The 25,526-nt window shown below is 40.5% G+C and overlaps 1 protein-coding gene across 1 annotated transcript; it reads right to left on the reverse strand.

The window, feature by feature from the left end:
- Positions 1 to 1,366: 1,366 nt before the first annotated feature.
- On the reverse strand, positions 1,367 to 24,303 carry abhd5a (abhydrolase domain containing 5a). Its single transcript, XM_060824238.1, has 7 exons — positions 24,264 to 24,303; positions 16,735 to 16,820; positions 10,965 to 11,337; positions 7,033 to 7,187; positions 6,401 to 6,515; positions 4,512 to 4,698; positions 1,367 to 1,803 (listed from the first exon to the last, which is right to left on the reverse strand). The coding sequence occupies exons 1-7, from the start codon at positions 24,284 to 24,286 to the stop codon at positions 1,714 to 1,716; spliced, it is 1,029 nt and encodes a 342-aa protein (XP_060680221.1). The 5' UTR covers positions 24,287 to 24,303; the 3' UTR covers positions 1,367 to 1,713.
- Positions 24,304 to 25,526: the final 1,223 nt, after the last annotated feature.

The following is a 25,526-nucleotide window of genomic DNA, read 5'->3' on the forward strand; positions in this document are numbered from 1 at the left end:
AGTCCAGAACTAGAGGGCATAGGTTTAGGGTGAGAGGAGAAAGATATAAAAGAGACCTAAGGGGCAACTTTTTCACGCAGAGGGTGGTACGTGTATGGAATGAGCTGCCAGAGGATGTGGTGGAGGCTGATACAATTGCAATATTTAAGAGGCATTTGGATGGATATATGAATAGGAAGGGTTTGGAGGGATATGGGTCGGGTGCTGGCAGGTGGGACTATATTGGGTTGGGATATTTGGTCGGCCTGAACGGGTTAGACCGAAGGTGTAGTACATCTCTATGACTCTAGGGTGTTATGGGATGTTGCAGATATTTGGAACAGCATCATTCAGTTGCAATAAGTGTCGATTTTTTTTTAAAGATAGATTAAGTTATTCTAAATTCAGTTCTCTCTTGTTTGTGTTTCATTCAGTAACCTATAAATAAATTCTGTTTTGTTTAGAACTGGGACAACTGCATTACTCTTAGAATATCTACTTTATACCTGCTTAAAACAACTATAAAAGTTAGGGTCTGAGGCTATCTTCTTGAAATGTTTTGAGGGGTCTGGCCTGGTCCATAACATGTATCTCTGCAGCACACAGATGCATGAATCCTTTCATTCCATTTAATAACTGGCTTACAATCTACAGAACATATTTTTTGCCTATGTTTCTCATTGCAGTCCTGTTGTTGCCATGGCCAAGGCAATATCCAATCAGTCCATCAGATTGAAAGAAAGCAGAAAGCAATGGTCAATGACCATAGGTTAGCTTCCAGCAATACGAGCGCTATTCTGTTACCGAGGATATCAATTGTTTTATCTTCATCTTTCACTCTATACCGAGGTGATGTACATTAAACTTCAGAAGAATTTCAGTAATGCAGAGTTCTGATTGTTGAACTAGTGCTAGAAGTGTCTACAGACATCCAATTACAAACACAGATCAAAGTATCAATAGAATGTGATTCTTGCTGTGAATTCTTTGGAAGAGGGAACTGAGCAGCAATTGGTTATCACAATCTTAGACTAAGACATAAAAAGATCCTCAGTGACACAGCAATTTATCAAATTTCTCAGAAATGCCTCAGGGTGTTCATGCATTAAATTACCTGGTTGGAGTGCAGTGACTTCACTTATGCGAGCAAATAATACAGAGAAAATGAACGGAAGACTAGGGCAAAACATATTTTTAAATAATCTGTTGTCTAAGGCGTATTTTAAGTGTAAATTTAAATTAATAAATTTCTCTTAAAAGCTTTTACAATTTCAATCAAAGCAAAAATCTTTGTAATCAGACCATTAAAATTGTACAAATATATTAAATAGTTATAAGATATCAGAATTAATATTGCACAATTAAATACTGTAATGGCAGAGGTAATCAAAAATAAAACTTAGTATAATAATACTAAATAGGTTCAAAACAATGTTTCAACAAAGATAAAAGAAATCAGCATGAGTTTCAGTTTGAATTTCAAAGTTTCAGAAAGAATTATGCAACTTCTGATGCTAAACTAATGTAGTTACATTGACTTCCTTGCTTGCAAACATTACATCTTGAATTAGAAATGCAGAGGTTAGTTAGAAGTGCTATAGAAATCCAAGTTTGAATGATTAATATACAGAACTGCAGATTCTTAGCACTGTCTGATTGGCAATGTACAGGAAAGCAGATTCTTGGTGTTGTGATTGTTAGAGTACACACAACAGTAAATTCTCAGTACAATTATTAGTCTATAGTACTACAGATTCCCAGTACTGTTTGATTGAAGTCTTCTGGTTGATCAGCATACACATAATGGCCTGCACCTCGAATTGCCTATAAAGCAAAATGAATGACAAATGTGTTAATGCTGACAAAATATATTGAACAATTTCTAGTTTTGACATTTAATGCAACTTTACATCAAAGTTGTTACATTTTATGAAGCTTTCAGAGTGTCCATCTGACCTATGAGATTTACAAGCTTTTGTAGTATGCTTGATCAACAGCCAACAAGCCCCATTGTTAATTGCTTTTAAACAATGGATTAGTTTACTTCCTCTACAAGACTATATTTCAGACCTCGAAAAAAATCCAGAAGCCTTAATTCAAAATATGAAAACCAAATGATCTAACAGCAAACAAATACAGTCACATACTAACGGACATTTTTTCCTCACTCCTTGAATAAATAAAATGAAAGAAACAAACTAAGCTTTTGTATATAAATTTCAAAAGCAAGTAGCATTTTTCTTTTCAAGACTCTGGAAAAGTGTCCTGACTCCCTTGTAATTTTTAAATGGTATTTTCATCAGTTTATCTATAAGCTAGTGCTTCCAAATAAACCTGTTGGACTATAACCTGTTGTGGGATTTTTAACTCTGTTAAAAAAAATTGCATTTCTATCATAGCTTTCACAACTTCATGAAGTCCTAAACCACTCTGCACTGAATAAAGAAATTCTTGATTTGTAATGTAGGAAGCATGCAGTGACTGCTCACAGCAAGCTTCCACTGTTTTCTGGGATAACTCCCAAGGATAAAAAAATTCAGACCGGAGTCTTTGAACAAAATTACCTTTAGAACTAACAGATGATTCTGCCTAAGAGCTGATGCTAAAATGGTTAAATCACCAAGGTCATTTCACTAGGTAGTTGTGTTTTCTAGAGATAAGACATGTATGAAAGACTTCTCAAGGAAAGCGGTTTGTAACAAAAACTGCCATGTTTGTGATAGAAAAGAAGGACCTCATTATAGTCTAACAAATCTAAGAGTACAGTAAATTGTAAAATATCAAACAATCAGGCTGACCTCAGGTGGCTGATTAGAACCTGACCATCAGAAGTTTCGAATATGTGTGTGGTTTGAACTAATAACACTTAAAAAAACGAATTACTATTCATTTGGTAAAGCGACCTTGGTGATTTGAAAATTTTGGTTCCAGCAATTAATTAGAATCAAGTTCCAATTCTAAAAGTTATTTTGTTCAAAGACTCTAGTCTGAACTTCTCAGGCCTTGATTTAACTCCATGGATTTTCCTAGAAAATGACTTAATTGCTTGTTTGATCACTGAAAAGGAAGACATATTGTCAAAGATTTTCATCTTGAACTTATCAGGACAAATGTAAAACTTCCAAATTGCAAACAATCATAACAATTATATTACATGAGAAAAGTATGATAATTAGTTGACAATAAACTCGAAGTGGTGAAGGTATTGTCATGAAGAAAGAAAAAGACACCATAGGTTCCCAAGTCCTGGGTAATTAAACAAAAAGTGAAAAGTCTTGAGAAAAGGTCTCTATCTTTTTAAGGACAGATTTCTTTCATATGTTTGTACATAACGTAGAGAAGAACCAAAGAAATAAGAGCAAGAATAGGCCTTGAAGCTCACAAGCTTGGCCAGCCAATGTATAAAATCAAAGTTAATCTGGTTTAAGTCCCAACTTCACTTTAATCATGGTGGCTCACTGGTTAGCACTGCTGTCTCACAGCGCCAACCTGGGTTCAAGTCCCACCTTGGGTGATTGTGCAAACTCCACACATTCTCCCTGTGTCTGCGTGAGTTTCCTCCGGTTTCCTCCCACAATCCAAAAATGTGCACGTGAGGCGAATTGGCCATGCTAAATTGCCCATAGTGTTCGGAACATTAGTCAAGGGTAAATGGGTCTGTGCGGGTTGCTCTTCGGAGGGTTGATGTGGACTTGTTGGGCCGAAGGGCCTGTTTCCACACAGTAGGGAAGCTAACCTAATTTAATCTAAAGTGGGTCAGAAAATGAACCTCTCTTGGTCAAATTAAATACAAATACAAACTGGCTTTCATATCCCCAAAAAAAGGAAGATTGAGACAGAAATCAAAGTTACAATGAAGAGAAGCTAGAAGATATCTGGTACGCTTCCATTAGCCTACAAAGGGGGTTTTGTTAGTGAAAAAAGATCAAGAATGAAATTCCAACATATTTTAGTATTTTATTCAAATGTTCATTGCTTATATGTGAGCATGACATGTCTCAGAGCAGAAAAGCTGAAGTCAGTTCCTTGTATGTGAATATGAAGGGAGAGACAAGATCAATGGATCAGAGAATTGAGTGTAGAGGTCAGTCCTTCCTGTAAAGAAATGAAGTAAATCGGCACAGAAGTTCTACATGGTAATTTTTCCAGGCTTGTTTCTGTCAGTGTGAAACTACTCAGAGTTCTGCAGAGCAAAGCAAAAACAAAGAAGACAAATGGGCGGTTTTTTTAAAAAAAAAATCTACGTTGACATAAATTCCCATTTAATTCCCACTCTTTGGGTGCCTTGCTGCCAAGAACACAGGAAAATGGCAGGCTGGACATAGCATTCAAAGCTGTAATCTATTTCACTTGGGAGCTTCTTGTACTGACCCTCTCCTATCACAGAAATTATACAAAATGGAGGTTAGCAGCAATTTCCAAAGGTCTCTTCATTTTTTCATTCTTGTTGAAATGCGTACAGGCGTAATGGGTTCTCAAACTGACACCTGAATGTGAAGATCTTGAAAGAAAATACAGAATTTTTTACTTACTATTATGTTGACAGAGGATTTTGGTCTTAGTGCTTTGATCTGTTTTCCAGAATAGCCATCTATGCAAGAGCGTGCTCCATAAATTGCTGTGATGGAGATGTCCTCTTGTATCTGATTGATCCGCAATAGCATTGGCTGTTTAGCCCAACCATAAGGTATAGTCATGTTCTTGAAAGCAACTTCACCACTAAAAACATGTGAAAAATTAAAACTTGATAGGGAACACCTACAATTTTCTTTCTGTTCAACTGGGGTGGATTGAAAAGTGTGCAAAATTTTATATAGCCATCAGGTGTTGACTATTGAGAGGAATTTAAATAGCTTGTTATGTTATACCATTTCTGAGTTGGAACAATTCAGTGATTGCTGTAACAATTCATGTAGTATCTGAATGGAAGAATTGTCAAAATTTAACCCAGTGCTTTCCAAATCTTTTCCTTATGTGTCCCAATTTTAATTCCTCAGTCTGTTTTTGTGAGCCCAAAATGAATACTGGGGATTGTCAATGGTTAGAGAGTGGTTAGTCAGAGGGATTGAGACTTGTTTAGAAACTGCAGTATATTCTAATTATAGAACAACAAATTTTGAGCAAGTTGTCTTTGATGAGAATGGCCAGCAAGACAACAAATTCTTGGTGACATCTTCTATTCCCTGGAAACTCTGGACAATAATGAATTTAAATGCAGAGAAGATGGCAAAAATAAACTGGTTATTGATGGAAGTGGGTTGTGAATGAAAGAGTAAAAAACATAGCTAGGAGGAAGCAATCATACCATGCAAATATGGATGAGCTCTCAAAAAAGACCCAATTCATGTTGATGAAACAACAAATGGTGTCATGAGCTCCCCTCCTCTGATAGTGTGCCCTGCACTAACACAAAGGCAGTGTCTGCAGTTGGCTTTGTCTACCACATCTCTCAGTCTCTTCCTCCCCACCTGCCTGAGTCACGTCGTACAATCTGAACTATACTACTGCACTACTGAAGTAGAATGAGCTTATTCTACTGAAAAACACAATCTTATTCCATTTAAGTTCTCTATTGGATTCTATTGGGAACTGATTACATTGTGTGCATGTATGTGTGTTGGGGAGGGGCGTACAATGGGACTGTTACTCTGTTGTTTTATTGCGGTTCTGTTAATGCATGCCCCAAGTGAGGGGTGATCACATTACCTTCAAGTGTCAAAATTGTTTCAGATTGGAAAATAGTTTGGCAAGCACTGATTTAAAAGTTTACCTATACTATAAAAACTTTACGATTTCCCAGGAATAAAAAGTATCTGAGTTCTTATATTGAATAATTAATGAAAGATGCAGTTTTCATGTTCTGAACGAAGCTCAGTGCAAGTCATAAATTCCTGACTACTTCTTGAATATTGAGGTTTTAGCATTTTGTTAGCACAACCAAAACCAATCTCATATCTATTGATGTTACATTTAAACTCAATTTACTCTGGTAAAGGGGTTTACTTCTCGTTGCCAGAGCAGTTCATAGAATTGGAGAATAGTTACAGGCAAAAGAATCTAGCTTCACTACACTGTCAGGCACTGTCCAGATCCTAACTACCTACAGCATAAAAAGTTTTGTCTCATGTCACCATTGAGTCTTTTGCTAACTAATGAAATTAGTGTCAAATGCTTCTAGACTGCTCCTGTCCCCTCAACAGATACTGTCTCTCCTGATCTACTCTGCCGAAAACCCCTTCTGATTTTGAACAACTCTATCAAATCTTCAAAGACAACAATTCCAAATTTTCCAATTTATAGACACACTGTCATTACTGACATTTATGGTTCAGTTCAAAACATATGCCATAAAGATTGAGGAAACAATCACGCTAGAGAAAAAAAATTTTAAAAACACCAGCACGATAACTCTGGTGTTTACCTGGGAGTTTGGGCATTGCAGTGATAAATATACTCGGTGACAGTACTTTCATCTTCACAAACCGAGGAGAACTTTTGTTTGAAGTCTGGCCTTAACCGCTGAACCAGAATTGGACCTGTGATAAATTAAGAAATATTTCACCACTGACGTACCTTTGTTGTTAAGGGATATAGGATATAGAGCAAAGGCAGGTAAGTAGATATGAAATACAGATCAATCATGATTTAAAGAGAGATGCTAAGAGGCTGAATGGCCTTTTGCTGTTTTGATGCAATGTCTCCCGAGGAAGTTACATAGGCTGAGTATAGTTTATGATAAGGAGAGTCAGATGGAGTCAATGGGACTAAAGGGCCTATTTCTCAATCATTAAGTTGTAAAGTAAATAAAGCCACAATCTGGAAACAGCAGAATAAAATCTATAATCAAATTTATCATGATGGAAAATGGCATTTATCGCAGCTACACATTTTCTGTGAGACTAACTTCCAGTATGAAAGTTAAAACATATTTTCTTGCATTCAGATATGTATCCTTGTTAATTACTCCTGTAACATTGTCCACCAATGCTAGTGTACAGCGGAGAGTGAATTTTCTGGTGTAAAATAGGACGTTGCATATTGATGCTTTCTTACCAAAGGGTCCAGCCAATCGAAGGCCTGCCAATGGATTGAAGGGACTGAGGACTGCACCCAGGGCTTTTATCCAGATTGGCATTGGTCGCTCCTGTTCTCCGTGGTTCAGTCGCTCTGGAAATCCCCATGGCTCAACCAAAATAAGGTGCTTTACCCTAAACGAAACAGATCCATTCACTGTTATATGTCTCCACAATAGCCACTTTCACACCTGCTTATCTTAAACTATTAGGTGTGATTTCCATAATTAAAGACTTGTATTTCTAGAGGGCCTTTCACAAGAAGAGATAGTGGCCTAGCAGTACTGTCACTAAATTAGCAATCTAAAAAAACAGGTAAATGCCTTAGAAACATGGGTGTAAGTTCCACGTTGACAGATAGTAGAACTTCACTTCAATTAACAAACCTGGAATTGAAAGCTGGTCTCAGTAATGGTAACATCAAACTAATATTGATTGTATAAAAGCCCATCTAATTCACTAATGTCCCTTAGAGAAAGAACTTGGCCTTTTTTATCCACTCATGCCTGCACATGTGACTCCAGATGCACAGTAATATGGCTGAGTTTTAACTGCCCTCTGAAATGGCCTAGCCAACCACTCATTTCAGGGACAATTAAGGATGGGTCAGGAACACTCACATCCCGTTAAAGAATAAAGCAGTTTACAGCACTGAGTTGATTTTTGAAGTGTTGTCCCTGTTACAACACAGGAGACACAGCAGTCAGTTAGCACACAGAAACAGACCAGTTAACGGTTGTAACGTGATTTGGGGATATATATTGGCCCAGGTCAATGGGGAGACCTATCATACGCTTATCCAAAATAAATCCATGTATATTTTACAATCACCTGATACAGCAGATAGGACCTTGGTTTAAAATCCTGTATGAATGATGGCACTTCCAACTGTGCAACATTCCCTTAGTACTGCACTGGATTGTCAGCCTGGATTTTGTGTTCAAGTCTCTAGAATGGGAGTCTTCTTGAGTCCATGACCTTCTGACTCAAACAAGATTTACCTGCTGATCTACAGCTATCCAAAGTTAGAAAAGACGCTTACAGAGCACCTCTTCAATGCCTCTATAGTAGCAGTGTAAAATTTAAGAAATAATCCCACAAATGCAGAATGTAAGGAACAGAAAGGACACAATGAGGAAGTTGAAGAAAATAAAACTTAATTGATAAAATTAGAAATGTCTTTTGTAACTGTTAAAGATAAATTGCATCAAGTCTTTTCAATTCAGCTTTATCCAAAGCTGAACTTTGAAATTCAGGTTTTATCACAGTACTAAAACATGATTAGAAACTGCTAGATAAATAGGTGTAGGTTCAAACCTGTAACATGTGCAAGTACAATGTGAAATTTCAGCTTGCTGTGCTTTCTACAACTGAGCTCAACAGCCAGGATCCAAGACAGGAAAGCGGGGTGAGAGACACATAAGACAGAGAAAAAGAGGAACATGCAGAAAATAAGGTGAGAAACACGAGGTGCTGGTGAGGCACAAAGAGAAACAGAACAATATATTAGTAAAATAGAAATGGAGTGGGAAAGAGACTAAAACAGAGAGAAACAGATAAAAAGAAAGCAGAAGACACGAAAACAGTATTGTAAGGAGATACAGTAATAATTTAGGGATTAACATAAAACAAAACATAGAACTAGGAGAAAAATGAGAAACACAAAAGAAGGGACTGCATTAAGTGAGTGAAAGCTCGATTGATGGTAAAAGAATTGGTCTTTAAAATCTGGGGCTAATTTAACTTATCCTGCCAATGAGGAACTAAAAGTGATTCGGTATGTTTTTTGAATTTACAGCTTTGCCAGGTTTTACTCTCCTTTCAAATCAACAATATGGGCAGGTGTAAAATCCACTTTAGATTAAAACTCCATCCACAGTCTCATCAGAAGCTCCCTCAGCCATAAGCTAGGCTTAGATTAGAGTGGTGCTGGAAAAACAGAGCAGGTCAGGCAGCACCCAAGGAGCAGGGCGTTTGCCCGAAAGGTCAATTTTTCCTGTTCCTCGGATGCTGTCTGACTTGCTGTGCTTTTCCAGCACCACTCTAATCTAGACTCTGATTTCCAGCATCTGCAGTCCTCACTTTTGTCTCCAAGCTAGGCTTTCCTCACCATGCCACCATTTTCTTTAATTGCAGTGACTTTACGGTGGCTTGGACGAACCAGCAAAAACATGTTTTCTCTTTCTTCCTTGCATTTATGTTACAGAATTGCACAAACAGTCAGCATTGATCTTGTATTTCTTGTTGATGTGTCACTGGTGTTCATTCATCAATACTTTGTAATTGACTATCTGTAGAGTGTAACTTGGGCAACAATCGCAGAGATGGTGGCACAGTGGTGATGTCACTGGACTCGTAATCCAGAGGCCCAACTAATGTTCTGAGGACATGGATTTAACTCCCACCATGGCAGCTGGTGGAAATTATGGATAATAGTTAAAAACCCACCCGTTTTGCTAATATAGATAAGGAATTCTGTCATTCTCGCCCAGTCTGACTTACAATTGATTGCAGACCCATAACAACATGGTTGATTCTTAACTGTCCTTTGAAATGATAGGCCACTTAGTTAAAGGGTCATCAGGAATTGGTACCAAATGCTAATCTTGTAAGTGACACCCACATCCCATGAAAGGATCAAAATCAGCACTGTTCAGAGATCATCAAATCATTCCACCAAAACAGGATTGTTTTGATCACAATACTTTCTGTCCTCTGTATGATTCTTGAATGTGATGGACATTTCATCAAATAAAAATCTACCTTAGTCTCGAAAACTCCAACAGCCCTTCCAATACAGTCTATTGGGATGAGAGATACCAGATTTCTATCAGTGTATGGAAAAGTGTTTTCTAATTTGACTCCTCTAATTTTAAGGATGCAAACTGGAAATAGTGCAGAGACAGAAGGTGATGATCTTGGTACTGTTTAAGATGTGGGACTTCATGGCTAGTTTGGGGTTGAGCAAGGAATCAATACTGCAATTAATCAAGCACTACAAAAATGGTTAGGGAGGGAGGGAGGGATGAAGTTAATGTGAAGGAGAACTGAATTTTTGGTGAAGACTGAGGAGTGAAAGAAATTATTACTAGGGATAGGCAGGACTACTTTTTTGTAACACTATTTGTTTAGTACTTTACAAAAGTTAATGTGTAAGTAATTTCCTTGTTCCCTTTCTTCAACTCTCATTCGTGGTTATTTACCTTCAAATTTCTGATTGATTTGTTTCCTATATGGATGGGAAGCTTAAGTTACCATGCAAGGAAGGTCTTTTCTATTCTTGCTTCCTTGCTGTCAATGTCTCATTTTTTCTAGATATTTGCTGTCACAATATGAGGTATGGTCCTTCATTTCTCACAATAGACTTACGGTTTCCTCTGAAGCTGTCACTGGCCAGGATGTTTAACTAACCTTATCCTCATCCTAAACAACAGCATTGTTATTTAGTGTTGAATTTTATAAAGCAACTGAATGTTTGTTTTATTTTTATTCTTAGTGTGCTTTTTCTATCCCTCATAATTGCAAATTGTCATTTTGAGTTTCAGTTCCTGGTTTGACTCTCATTCTTCAACAGGTTTGTCAGGTTATCAACCACTGGAGCTCCAATGCTGACCCTCACAAATTGATTGGAAAAAATACATTTGAATAATAAACACTGAAAGCACAATACTAACAGTACTGATGACGAATGATGGGGGATCTACAGCTCACTAACTGAGTCTGCACAGGAATTTACAGCCTACACCTTGACAGAAGTTACATTTCATCAGCAAAGAAATCATTTCAACTTTTCCAGTGCTCGTGATAACTAGTAACTATAGATTTACTAAAACTGCTTACAAAACCCTCCAACTTTGCACCTTATTTCTAATTCTTATAAACTGTTATTTGTACAAAATGTTTTCTACCTACCTTTGTGGATATTTAATTGAGTATGATGCAGCCAAATAAGCTCCAAGATTATGTCCCAACAAAATCATTTCCTCCATTCCCACTGTAGCTCTCCATTCCTCTATAGACTCCACAAATTGTGTTTCTGCCAGTACAGAATCAGTGCTGAAATGAGGCCTACTACTTTGACCAAAACCTATAAGGTCAAAAGCATATACAGTGCGTTGTATGCTAAGTGCATCAAAGTTCAAAGTCCAAAGTCCAACTCCCCCTCCAAATCCATGAATCAGAACAAGTGGAGTTTTGTTATGAGTGTCCTGATTGAACATTAGTGTCCATATCTTGTTGCCACTTGGTAGCGTAATATACTTTTTCGTAAATTTACTTCTGACACCTGCAAAATGTAAAGTAGTTAAAATCAGTCAGATTTGGTTTTTTTGCCTTTCCGAACTTAACAAATTAGTCAAAAATTAAACTAATGAATCAGCAACCTATCTTGGATTTAGCGATTCAGGTTGACTAGAAACTGACCAGGCCCAGCCATATAAATACTGTGGGTAAAGAGCAAGTTACAGGCTAATAATCCTGCAGTGAATAACTCACCTCCTGACTCCCAAAGCCTATCAACAAGGCACAAGCCTGCATTGGCCTGGATTACTGCAGTTCCAACAACACTTGAGAAATTCAAGACTATTGAGGACTATTTGATTGACAATCCATCCACTACCTTCAATGTTCACTCCTTCCATACCAATGCAAAGTGACAAGATACAAGTTACACTGGAGGAATTTTATAAGGCTTCTTTTACAGCAAACCACCTGGAAGCACAGGACACAAGATATAAGCCTTCCTAACTTGGTACTATATCGCTATTCCTTCACTGTCACTGGAGTCTCCCCAACAGCACTGTAGCTGTATCTACACCATATGGCCAGCAGCAATTCAGGAAGGCAGCTCTATCGATCTCAATCTTGAACATTCTCAATGACTGAGCATCCCTAGATCTCTGCTACAATTCCAACGAGTCACAATCCTCCTCATCTCAGTCCTCAACAGTTAATCCCTTATCCTGGGACAGTGACTCTCCAGTTAAAGCAACAATCCTGCAGCATCTAAGTCCAGCCCCTTCCCCCACCACACGGTCACCTTTCTTCTAAACTCTAGGGAATATAGACCCATTCTATTCAACAGGTTAAAATGCAATGATAATGTTTGGATGCCATACTAGAAGATAACTCGATGTTTAACTTACTAAACAATCTGTCCTCCTGTATTTTTTCTAAACAAACATCTGTTTAAATACATTTTTCAATGCAGGCAGAATTGAAAGGCTTACAGCAGAGACAAACAAGGTAGGAAACCATTTTCATTAGAGTTTGGGATGGATACTCGACTGATACAATGTACCCTTGTTTACGATGGAATTCATAATGTGAGAAAGCATTCTGCTGAGTCTAGAAATAACTTCAGAACAACCATTATATTTTATCTCTCCACTATTTAACCATTGCCAAATATTTTGATTAGATTAGTTTAGATTCCCTACAATGTGGAAACAGGCCCTTCGGCCCAACAAGCCCACACCAACCCGTTTCCCTTTGGCTAATGCATCTAACACTCTGGGCAATTTAGCATAGCCAATTCACATCTTTGGACTTGTGGAAGGAAACCGGAGCACCCTGAGGAAAACTGCAGCACCCGGAGGAAACCCACACAGACAGTCACCCAAGGCTGGAATCAAACCTGGGACCCTGGTGCTGTGAGGCAGCAGTGCTAACCACTGAGCCAACTTGCCACTCTTAAAAATTAGATTAGATTACTTACAGTGTGGAAAAAGACTCTTCGGCCCAACAAGTCCACACCGACTCTCCGAACAGCAACCCACCCAGACTCACTCCCGTACATTTACCCCTTCACCTAACACTACGGGCAATTTAGCACGGCCAATTCACCTAACCTGCACATTTTTTTTGGACTGTGGGAGGAAACTGGAGCACCCGAAGGAAACTCACACAGTCACGGAAGAATGTAGAAACTCCACACAGACAGTTGCCTGAGGTGGGAATTGAACCCAGGTCTCTGGCACTGTAAGGCAGCAGTGCTAACCATGTGCCACCGTGCCGTCCTTTTTGCATAGACATTTCCTTTGTTTCAGTATTGTCATAATTAAATATTTTCATACCTGCTTTAATTCTGTCCTCAAAAACATATCTTGGTCTGACATATTAATTAATGAGGTAAAAACAATGACTGCAGATGCTGGAAACCAGATTCTGGAGTAGAGTGGTGCTGGAAAAGCACAGCAGTTCAGGGAGCAGTAAAATTGATGTTTTGGGCAAAAGCCCTTCATCAGGAATACAGGCAGAGTGCCTGAAGGGTGGAGAGATAAATGAGAGGAGGGTGGGGGTGGGGAGAAAGTAGCATAGAGTACAATAGGTGAGTGGGGGAGGGGATGAAGGTGATAGATCAGGGAGGAGGGTGGAGTGTATAAGTGGGAAAGAAGATAGGCAGGTAGGACAAGTCATGGGGAAAGTGCTGAGCTGGAAGTTTGGAACTGGGGTGAGGTGGGGGAAGGGGAAATGAGGAAACTGTTGAAGTCCACATTGATACCCTGGGGTTGAAGTGTTTTGAGGCGGAAGATGAGGCGTTCTTCCTCCAGGCTTCGGGTGGTGAGGGAGCGGTGAAGGAAGCCCAGGACCTCCAAGTCCTCGGCAAAGTGGGAGTTGAAATGTTGGGCCACAGGGCAGTGTGATTGATTGGTGCGGGTGTCCCGGAGATGTTCCCTAAAGCGCTCTGCTTAGAGGCGTCCAGTCTTCCCAATGTAGAGGAGAATACATGATGTTCATTTTACTATTAGTGATCTTAATTTCTAGTCTCAATCAAGATGTATCACAAAAATAAAGGACTACATCTTTTAGCCCAATGAATCCATTCAACCATCAGTGGGTCTAACTTTTGAAACAGATAAATTGCTTCTCCCTTACTTTCTACTAAGATTAGGTTAGATTATCTACAATATAGAAACAGGTCCTTCGGCCCAACAAGTCCACACCGACCCTCCGAAGAATAACCCACTCAGCCCTATTCGCCCACCCTATATTTACTCTTGTTGAATGCACCTAACACTATGGACAATTTAGCATTGCCAATTCACCTGACCTGCACATCTTTGGATTGTGAGAGGAAACCGGAGCACCCAGAGGAAACCCATGCAGACACGGGGAGAATGTCTGTGTGGAGTTTGCACAGTCACCCGAGGCAGGAATCAAACTCAGGTCCCTGGTGCTGTGAGGCAGCACTAACCACTTAGCCACCGTGCCACCTAAGTTTGCATTGCATTGAGACACCTCAACTAATTCTGCATCGATGACTTTCTGGCACTAGTATTCCAAACCCCTCTAATTTCTTACATAATGAAAGGTTGCTGGTTTCACTGCTCACCATCTTACCTCAAATTCTAAAACTATATCTGTGGCTTCTGAGTTACCTGAGTGGACAGAGTTATTTCTTATTTATTCAGTCAATGTTTTTTAGAAGGTCAATCATATTACCCTTAACCTCACCTCTGGCAGGAAATTAACCCAGTTTAACCAGCCCCTCACCATAGGTCAGTTCCTTTGTCCCGAGCAACACCCTGGTAAATGGATATTCAACAATCTCTCCAGGCACCATCTCTACTCTAAGGTTAGATGCTCAAAATTAACACAATCTTCTTCTTAAGCTGTCCATTGAGAGTGAAGATGAGTTTCTTCCACTCCACAGTTGTGGGTCCTAAGGTGGCTGAACAAACCAACAGTGAGTCTGTTCTCCCTGTCACAGATAGGGCAGGTGGGTGGAAGGGATTGTACACCTTCCACTGTTTACACTTGGCCTCCACCTATGCCTGTCAGTGATGCCCAAGATGGTTAGCACCTTCATGGATGCTTTTTCTCCAGCTTGGGTGGTCTTCAGCAAGAGATTACATGAGAAGATGGGGATATTGCATCTTTTCAGGGAGGCTTTGAGGATTCCTTGGAAGTGTTTTCTCTGCCCTCCTGGTACCTGCTTGCTATAATGGAGATCAGGGCAGAAAGTTTGTTTCGGAGTCAGGCATTATTTTTAAAAAATTCATTCATGGGATGTAGGTCAGATTACTGGTCAGCATTTATTGCCCATCCCTAAATGCCTGGAGACAGTCAATCACATTGATGCGAATCGGTCACATAAAGCCCAGACCAGGTAAAAACAGCGGATTTCCTTCCCTAAAGAACATTAGTGAATCAGGTGGGGTTTTACAACAATCAACAGTGAATACACGGTGGCACAGTGGTTAGCACTGCTGCCTCACAGCGCCAGGGACCTGGGTTCAATTCCCGCCTCAGGCGACTGACTGTGTGGAGTTTGCACATTCTCCCCATGTCTGCGTGGGTTTCCTCCGGGTGCTCCGGTTTCCTCCCACAGTCCAAAGATGTGCGGGTCAGGTGAATTGGCCATGCTAAATTGCCCGTAGTGTTAGGTAAGGGGTATATGTAGGGGTATCGGTGGGTTGCGCTTCGGCGGGTCGGTGTGGACTTGTTGGGCCGAAGGGCCTGTTTCCACACTGTAAGTAATCTAATCTAAAAAAAATTAGACTAATCAATTTTCATTTAATTCAAATTTCACTATCTGTTACTGTGGGATTCAAATCTATGTCCCCAGAACATTAGCCTGTTCTGGATTACAACTCCATTGACATTATCACTCTCGCAACACCTCCAACACACAACTCCAATAACCACCTTCCCCTCCCTCCAAAACACATATATTCTCCCCATCTCCACCCCCTCTACACCTCACCTCTGATATACCGGGTAGATGACATGTCAACTCAGCACAGTGAAGCAAGCCTGGCTGGTTAAAGCATTGAAAGCTGGGACAGCAGATTCAGAGTCAGGATCAGCAAAGGGAGAGTTGGAGTCAATCAGTTAAAGCAAGAGTAGAAAGAGAAGTAGCTTTTCTAAAAATTCATTCACCTGAGGAGGGTATCAACAGCTCAGCTGGCATTTAATGCCAATCCCTAATTCCCCAAAGGGCATTAAGAGTCAACCACATTACTGTGGGTTTGGCGTCACATGTATGCCAGACCAGGTAAGGCTGGCAGTTTCCTTCCTCGCAGGACATTAATGACCCAGATGGTTCATCAGGTCTAAAAAGTAGCAGTAGTACAGGGGAAAACCTGTTTAGCTATTCAAACACATGAAGCCTGCTGCTCTGGTTGCAATGATTTAGAGAACAATCTCAACTATGAAACCAACTGGCCAGCAAGCAGGAGCTAAATATAATAACTTTTATATTTTATTTATTTTTCCTGTCGTTTGCTTGTTTTGTTTGTTTTCTTTCAGTCAATAGCACACAGTAGCACTCTGTGCAGGTATTTTAGTTCTTTGTTTCTTTCCTTCCCACATCATCATTCTCTTTGGTTCTGGAAGACAAACTTTTGTCACTCAATCTCTTCTCTCTTTCATCCTCACATAGACCTTCGTCTTGATCTTGTTCCATCCACCAGTTATTCAAAATCATCATATTTCTAACTTTCTCCTCTTTTAATCAAAGGTGACAGACCTGAAACACTAATTTTGTTTCTCTCGCCACAAATCCTGCCATAACCTACTGAGTACTCCGAGCACTTTGTTTTAAGATATAGTTGGTGGAAATCAGAAATTAAGCATTACAAGGACCAGCACTCTGTAAATGCAGCCCCACAGTTTCATATTCTTAAATCAGGACTCAGCAAAATCTATGAAAAATGTTCAATAGATAATCTCTCCTTACCCTGTAACATTTTACTCTCAGCATCCTTGAGAAGAGACAAAGATGTGGGACACCAAGTAGGCAGCCAACTGAGAAGCCATCCTAACCTATCAAGAGAAAGGAGTTAAAGATTGAGAAATATGTCTTATTGTACGTGCAATATCAGTTCTGCGAGATGAAATCATTTGTCAAAGTGCTACTCAAGTTTGCATTTATCTCAAGCAAGAACAATCATGTCACTATTGTGCCTCACATGAAGAATAGAGTGGACATTCACTCTTACTGGAGCATTGCTGTCCAGTAATAGAATGTAGTTTCACTCTGGGTTACAACCATCTGGCATAAACCCTTGATACGCAGTCTCACTATGGGCTGTGATTGTTTGGAATTTAGATGGATATTCAATCTCACTCTGGTCTTTGACTGTTCCAGTATAAGACTGGATATCTAGTCTCCTTCTGGGCTATGAATGTCAAGTTTCTTGAGTGGAAATGCAAACCAACTTGAGTCAATGATGGTCCGGTTTCTCGAGGGGACATTCAGTCTCTTAAAGGGTATCATGGTCCAGTTTTCAAGTGGTCATTCAGTCCCTCTGGAATATGACTGCCTGATTTCTTGACTGAACATTCAGACTCTCTGGGGTATTGCTGTCTAGTATATACTGGACATTCAGTTTCTCTGGGTATTGCTATCTGGTCTATAGAATGGACATATAGTTTCTTTGGGGTATTCCTTTCTGATAGGCAGTGGACATTCTGGGGTCTCTTTGCCTGTTATCCAATGGACATTTAGTATTTATTGAATATCACTGATTTACAGTGGATATTCATCTCTCTTTGGGTGCTGCAGTCTAGTGTATAGAATGGGGTATTGTTTCCTGCCATGCAATAGACATTTAGTATCTGCGGAATATCACAAACTGGTATACAGTATTTGGTATATGGTTTTCAGTCTCTGTGAAGTATCACTGTCCAGTTTACAGAGGACATTCAGACTCTCTGGATATTGCTGTCTGCTCTTTCCAGTACAGTGGACATTCAGTCTCTCTGGGGTATCACCTTCTAGGAGGCAGTGGGCATTCACTCTCCCTGGGGTAAAGGTGTTCACCAAATCATTGACATTTCCTCTCACTGGAGTACCATTATCCGGTATATAGTGCATTGCTGGGAAAACACAGCAGGTCAGGCAGCATCCGAGGAGCAGGAGAATCGGCGTTTCGGCATAAGCCCTTCATCAGGAATGAAGCTTGTGGGCCGGGGGCTGAGAGATAAAAGGGAGGGGGTTGAGGTTGGGGGGGGGGGGGAAAGCAGTCCTTCTTCCGCACCACCCCCCCTGCTGTTTCTTCGCTACATCGATGACTGTATTGGCGCCACTTCATGCTCCCATGAAGAGGCTGAACAATTCATCAACTTTACCAACACATTCCACCCCGACCTCAAATTCATCTGGACCATCTTGGACACTTCCCTCCCCTTTCTGGACCTCTCCATCACCATCTCTGGCAACCTACTAATCACAGACACCTATTATACCGACTCCCGCTACTTAGACTACACCTCCCCCACCCTACCTCCCGTAAAAACGCCATCCCTTATTCCCAATTCCTCCGCCTCCACAGCATCTGTTGCCAAGATGATCATATCGACTTCAAAGTCCCAGATAGCCTCCTTCCTCCAAGATCGGAACTTACCTTCCCACATGGTTGACAATGCCTTTTAGCGCATCTCCTCTACTCCATGCACCACTGCCCATGAACCCCACCCCTCCCAACACAATAAGGACAGAACCCCCCCATGATCCTCACCTTCCACTGCACCAACCTCCGCATACATCACAACTTCCTCTGCCACTTCCACCATCTCCAAACGGATCCCATTACCAAAGATATACTCCCCTCCCCATCCTTATCAGGGTCCTGGAGTGACCATTCCCTCCACAACTCCCTCGTCAGGTCCAAGCCCCCCACTAGCCCACACCTCACTCCTTTCACTTTTTCCTGCCACAGCAGGAAGTTCAAAACCTGTGCACACACCACTCCCCTCACCCCCATCCAAGGCCCCAAGGGATCCTTGCACATCTGTCAAAGATTTACCAACGTCATCTGTTGCACACGATGTGGTCTCCTCTACATCGGGAAGACAGGACACTTTCTTGTGGATCATTTCAGAGAACATCTCTGGGACACCCACACCCATCAATCCCACCACCCCATGGCTGAACACTTAAATCCACCTCGCACTTCGTCAAAGACATACAGGTCCTGGGCCTCCTCCACCGCCAAACCGTTACCACCTGACACTTGGAGGAAGAATACCTCAGATTTCGCCTTGGAACCCTGCAACCACACGGGATAAATGTGAACTTCAACAGCTTCCTCATTCCCCTCCCCCCACATTATCCCATTCCCAAGCCTCCAACTCAGCACCGCCCTCCTGACCTGTCCATCACTCCCCCCCTCTGACCTATCACCTTCTCCCTCACCTTCATCCACCTATCGCTTTCTCAGCTACCTTCCTGCTAACCCCAGCATCTCCCTTTTATCTCAAGCCCCAGCCCACAAGCCTCATTTCCTGATGAAGGGTTTATGCCCAAAACATTGATTCTCCTGCTCCTCAGATGCTGCCTGACCTGCTGCGCTTTTCCAGCAACACACTCTCGACTCTGATCTCCAGCAATGCAGTCCTCACGTTCTCTAGTATATAGTGGACATTCACACACACTGCTGTCTGGTATATAGTCCACATTCACTCTCTCCGGTATTATCTTTTGATACACAGTTGGACATTCAATCTCCCTGGGGTGTCACTGTCCAATATATATCAGACATTCACTGTCTTGAGGTATCGCTGTCCAGCATATGGTGGACATTCACTCTCTTGCTGCCCAATATACAATAAACATTCGCTTTCGCTGAGGTATCGCTGTCCAGTAGATAATAAACATTCACTCTCTTTGTGGTATCACAGTCCAGAAGGTAATACACATTCCCACTCTCTGACGTATTGTTGTCCAATATATAATAAACATTCTCTCTATCTAGGGCATCACTGTCCAGTATATAATAAACTTCATGCTCCTACTTACTGACTACAGTTCCACATTCAACACTATAATCATAACCAAACAAATCATCAAAGACCTTTCTCACCCAGGTTAAAATCTCTACCAACTTCTTCTGTCAGCAGAAGATACAAAACTTAAACACACATGCCAACAGATTCAAAAACAGCTTCTTCCCTGATATTATTAGAGTTAACAAGTTTTGAGAAGGTTTGTAGCTCAGGTTGAGGTTCTGGATGTAGGTTTGCTCACTGAAGTGGAAGGTTGATTTTAGACGTTTCGTCACCATACTAGGTCACATCATCAATGAGCCTCCAGTGAAGCACTGGTGGTATGGCCTGCTTTTTATTTATGTGTTTACTTTCCTTGGGTTGGTGACATTATCACCTGTGGTGATGTTATTTATTGTTCTTTTTCTCAGGGAGTAGTAAATAGGATCCAAGTCTATGTGTGTGTTGATAGAGTTCCGGTTGGAATGCCATGCATCTAGGAATTCGCGTGTATGTCTGTTTGGTTTGTTCTAGATTGGATGTGTTGTCCCAGCTGAAGTGGTGTTCTGTATGTAAAGATACTAGTGAGAGTGGGTCATGTCATTTTGTGATTCATTGATGTTCCTGTATCCTGGTGGCTGGTTTTCTGCCTGTTTGTCCATTGTAGTGTTTGTTACAGTTCTTGCAAAGTATTTTGTAAATGATATTAGTTTTGCTTGTTATCCTTATAGGGTCTTTCAAGTTCCCTAGTTGATGTTTTAGTGTGTTGGTGGGTTTGTGGGCTACCATGATGCTAAGAAGTCTGAGTAGTCTAGCAGTCATTTCCAAGATGTCTTTGATGTTGCGGAGAGTGGTTAAGGTTTCTGGACATGTTTGTCTACTTGTTTGGTTTGCTGCTGAGAAATCGGTGGACTGCGTTCATTGGGTACCCGTTCTTTTTGAATACACTGTATAGGTGATTTTCCTCTGCTCTTCATAGTTCCTCTGTGCTGCAGTATGTGGTGGCTCAGTGAAGTAATGTTCTAATGCAGTTTTGTTTGTGGATGTTGGGATGCTTGCTTCTGTCATTCAGTATTTGGCCTGTATGTGTTGTTTTCCTGCAGATGTTAGCTTGAAGTTCCCCATTGGTTGTTCGCACTACTGCGACATCTAGGAATGGCAGTTTGTTGTTGTTTTCCTCCTCTTGAGTGAATTTTATGCCAATAAAGGTTAGACTACTAGAGTGATAGGTAATAATTTGTGCGGTGTATGCCAAAACCTGTATTCACACATTCATTTGCCATGCTGCAGGACTTGTTGGACAGCAGTCTGGAGTGTGAACTATGCATGGTCACCAATTTCTGTAGTGGAATTCTGAGATTCGACATTTGTAGTATCCATATTACTACAGTGGCTAAAGCCATTAACTCAGCAATAACTCCGGCTACACCTCTAGGTGTGACAACCTTGATGCTTCTGTTCCCCACTGACAAATGAATGGACATCTCAAACGTCAAATCTAATGTTGATTTTGCTTTTTGTACACCTTCTTTGTTGCCATAACTTTGTATTCCTCGCTCTGTTCAATCACCCTATTATTTTTGTGTCTTGTATGTTATGATCTGCTGAACTGCACAGAAAATGAAACTTTTCACTGTACTTAGGTACATGTGACAATAATAAATCAAATCAAATCATTCACAATCTCTGGGGTATCGCTATCCAGTATATAATAATCCTGATTTGGAGGTGCTGGTGTTGGACTGACATGGACAATGTCAGAGGTGACCACATCTGACAAAGAAACAGTGCTCCAACAGCTTCTGATTTCACATAACCCTGTTAGACTGCAACCCGGTACCGTGGGACTTCTGACAGTATACACTGTATAATAAACATTTTTTCTCTGGGGTATGGCAGTCCAGTATTTAATAAACTTTAACTTTCTCTTATGTGTATAGCTGTCCAGCATATAATAAACATTCACTCTCTGTGGGCTTTAGGTGTACAGTATAATAAACATTCACTCTCTTTGGGGTATAGGTGCATAGTATATAATACATATTCCCACTCTCTCTGGGGTGTAGATGTACAGTATATAATAAACATTCACTTTCTCTCCAGGGTATAGGTGTAGAGTATATACTATAAATTCACTCTCTCTCTGGAGAATAGATGTATAGTATATAAAAACGATTCACTCTCTCTCTGGAGTATGGTTGTAGAGTTTATAACAAACATTCATTGTCTCTGAGGTGTAGGTGTATAGTATATAATAAAGATTCATTCATTCTCTGTTGTATAGGTGAACAGTAGATAATCAACATTCATCCCCTCTCTAGGGCGTAAGTGTACAGTATATCATAAACATTCACTCTCTCTCTGGGGTGTAGGTGTACAGTACTTAATAAACGATCACTCTCTCTGGGTTAAAGGTATATATGTATTATACATTCACTCTCTCTCTGGGTATAGATCATAGATTCACAGAGATGCACAGCATGGAAACAGACTCTTCGGTCTAACTCGTCCATGCCGACCAGATATCCCAACCCAATCTTGTCCCACTTTCCAGCATCTGGCCCATATCCCTCCAAACCCTTCCTATTCATATACCCATCCAAATGCCTCTTCAATGTTGCAATTGTACCAGCCTCCATCACTTCCTCTGGCAGCTCATTCCATACAAGTACACCCTCTGTGTGAAAATGTTGCCCCTTAGGTCTCTTTTATATTTTTCCCCTCTCACCCTAAACCTATGCCCTCTAGTTCTGGATTCCCCGACCCCAGGGAAAAGACTTTGTCTATTTATCCTATCCATGCCCCTCATGATTTTATAAACCTCTATAAGGTCACCCCTCAGCCTCTGACTCTCCAAGGAAAACAGCCCTTCCTGATGAAGGGCTTATGCTCGAAACGTCAAATTCTCTATTCCTGAGATGCTGCCTAACCTGCTGTGCTTTGACCAGCAACACATTTGCAGCTGTTCAACCTCACCCTATAGCTTAAATCCTCCAAGCTTGACAACATCCTTGTAGGTCTTTCCTGAACACTTTCAAGTTTCACAACACCCTTCCAATAAGGAGGAGACCAGAACTTCATGTAATCTTCCAAAAGTGGCCTAACCAATATCCTGTCCAGCTGCAACATGACTTTCCAACTCCTGTACTCAATACTCTGACCAATAAAGAAAAACATACCAAACGCCTTCTTTACTAGATGTGTGGTATATAATAAACATTCACTTTCTCTTTCTGGAGTAAAAGTGTACAGTATAGAATAAATATTCACTTTCAATGTATTATATACTGTAGGTATACAGTATATAATACACATTCCCATTCTCTCTCCGGGCTGTGGTTGTACAACATATAATAAACACTCACATGCTCTCTGGGGTGTAGATGTACAGTATATAATAAACTTTCCCTCTCCAGGGTTTAGGTATACAGTATATACAATACATTCATTCTCTTTTTGGGGTATAGTATATAATAAATTTTCACTCTCTCTGGAGTATGATTGAAGAATATACAATAGACATTCACTGTCTCTGGGGTATAGGTGTACAATATATAATAAACATTCACTCTCTCTGTTGTATAGGTGAACAGTGTACAATAAACATTCATGCCTTCTCTGGGGCATAAGTGTACAGTATATCATAAACATTCATTCTCTATCTCTCTCTCTGAGGTACAGATGTACAATAAACAATCATTCTCTCTCTGGGGTATACGTGTACAGTATATAGTAAACATTCACACTCTTTCTGTTGTCTAGGTGAACAGTATACAATAAACATTCATGCCTTCTTTGGGGCAAAAGTGTATGGCATATCATAAACATCCACTCTCTCTCTGAGGTATAGATGTGCAATACTTAATGAACATTCACTGTCTCTCTGGGGTATAGGTGCACAGTATATAATAAACATTCAGTCTCTCTGGGGTGTGGGTGCACAGAATATAATAAACATTCGCTCACTCTCTGCGCTATAGGTATACAGTGTATACTATACATTCACACTCTGCAGAGTATAGGTGTACAGTATATAATAAACATTAACTGTCTCTCAGGGGTATAGGTGTACAGTAATTAAGAAACATTCACTCTACCTCTGGGGTATCGATGTACAATATTTATAAACATTCAGTCTCGCTGGAATATAGGTTATACAGTACATAATAAACATTCAGTCTCTCTGGGGTATAGGTGTACTGTAATTAATAAACATTCACTTGCTCTCTGTTGCAGAGGTGAACAATATATAATAAACATTCACTCTCTTTGGAGGATAGGTGTATAGTCTATAATACATCCCCTCTCTCTGGGATGTAGATGGACAGTATATAATAAACATTCTCTCTCTCTCTCTCTCTCTCTCTCTGGGGTATAGATAGACAGTATATAATAAACATTCATTCATTCATTCATTCATTCACATTCACTCTCACTCTCACTCTCACTCTCACTCTCACTCTCTGATGTGGATGTACTGTTTGTTCGTGTTTTACTCACAGCCCGGAAGAGTCCGCCGCCATATTACCCCAGCTGACGTCATTCGTCACACAGGAGAACAAGGAAGCGGCGATGTGACGAGAGCAGCCCGTGTCTCCAGCTGGGCGGCCTGGGCGGCCATCTTGACGATGACTCAGGCGGACTTTAATGACATCGTGGGCCAAGTTGACGTGTACGGCTGTGATAACGTGTTATGTTATTATCCCGTGAACAGAATTAGTTATGATGTGGGACAAAGTTAAAAATCACACGACTCCGGTTTATAGTCCAAAAAGTTTATTTGGAAGTGCAAGCTTTTGGAAGCGCTGCTCCCTCATCAGGTTGTTAGTGGAGCGGGATGATAGGATGCAGAATGATTCGTATATTGAGCACACCGAGATTGCTGTTGTTGTCTTTCATCTTTTAGAATGAGGTTGCAGGTTTTGATTCATTAATATGGAAATCCCGGCACTTCATTCAAGTGACATTCCTAAGATACATTTTTCGATAAAACCTTCTTGCTATCTCAGCTCAGACAATGCATTAAAGGTGTGAGGTTAGAGTGTGCATGTGTTCCAATCTTGAGTCAAACTCGTTCTATTTCCAAAGTAGAAATTTCTAAAATGTCACATTGGTTATAAAACAAAATTGATTTCCTACAGATTGTGTGCTTTTTGAACAAAATAGAATGTATCTGCTAATACAATCTGTAAATGCAAATTAACTCCATAGACTTAAATGTGTGTGTATTAATTATAATTAGTTATGAAACAGGGACAGGCAACTGTTCATCAAGTTCTCATTGCTCCCAGTTACAGAATCATAGAAATGTTTCAGCAGGAAAGGTGGGAAATCATGTCTCACAAACTTAATTGAGATTTTTGAAGAAGAAGCTTGATGAGGGCAGAGCGGTAGATGTGATCTATATGGACTTCAGTAAGGTGATCAACAAGGTTCCTCATGGTAGACTTGTTAGCAAGGTTAGATCACATGGAATACAGGGAGAGTTAGCCATTTGGACACAGAACTGGCTCAAAGGTAGAAGATAAAGGGTGGTGATGGATGGTTGCCTCTCAGACTGGAGGTCTGTGACCAGTAAAAAGTGAGGTCTGCAGATGCTGGAGATCAGAGCTGAAAATGTGTTGCTGGTTAAAGCACAGCAGGTCAGGCAGCATCCAAGGAACAGGGAATTCGACATTTCGGGCAAAAGCCCTTCATCAGGAATGGCCCTGATGAAGGGCTTTTGCCCAAAACGTCAAATTCCCTGTTCCTTGGATGCTGCCT

The sequence above is a fragment of the Hemiscyllium ocellatum genome, chromosome 4, assembly GCF_020745735.1.
Source record: "Hemiscyllium ocellatum isolate sHemOce1 chromosome 4, sHemOce1.pat.X.cur, whole genome shotgun sequence".
NCBI classification, from domain to species: Eukaryota; Metazoa; Chordata; class Chondrichthyes; order Orectolobiformes; family Hemiscylliidae; genus Hemiscyllium; species Hemiscyllium ocellatum.

Excerpts from the sequence above, each read along its gene's own strand:
- abhd5a (XM_060824238.1), bottom strand. The coding sequence starts at position 24,286 with ATGGCGGCGGACTCTTCCGGGCT. Across the intron at positions 11,338-16,734 it reads TGAGAGTAAAATGTTACAGG|GTGTCAGAAGTAAATTTACG; the intron begins GTAAGGAGAGAT and ends TACATTTTGCAG. Across the intron at positions 4,699-6,400 it reads TGCAATGCCCAAACTCCCAG|TGGTGAAGTTGCTTTCAAGA; the intron begins GTAAACACCAGA and ends ACATGTTTTTAG.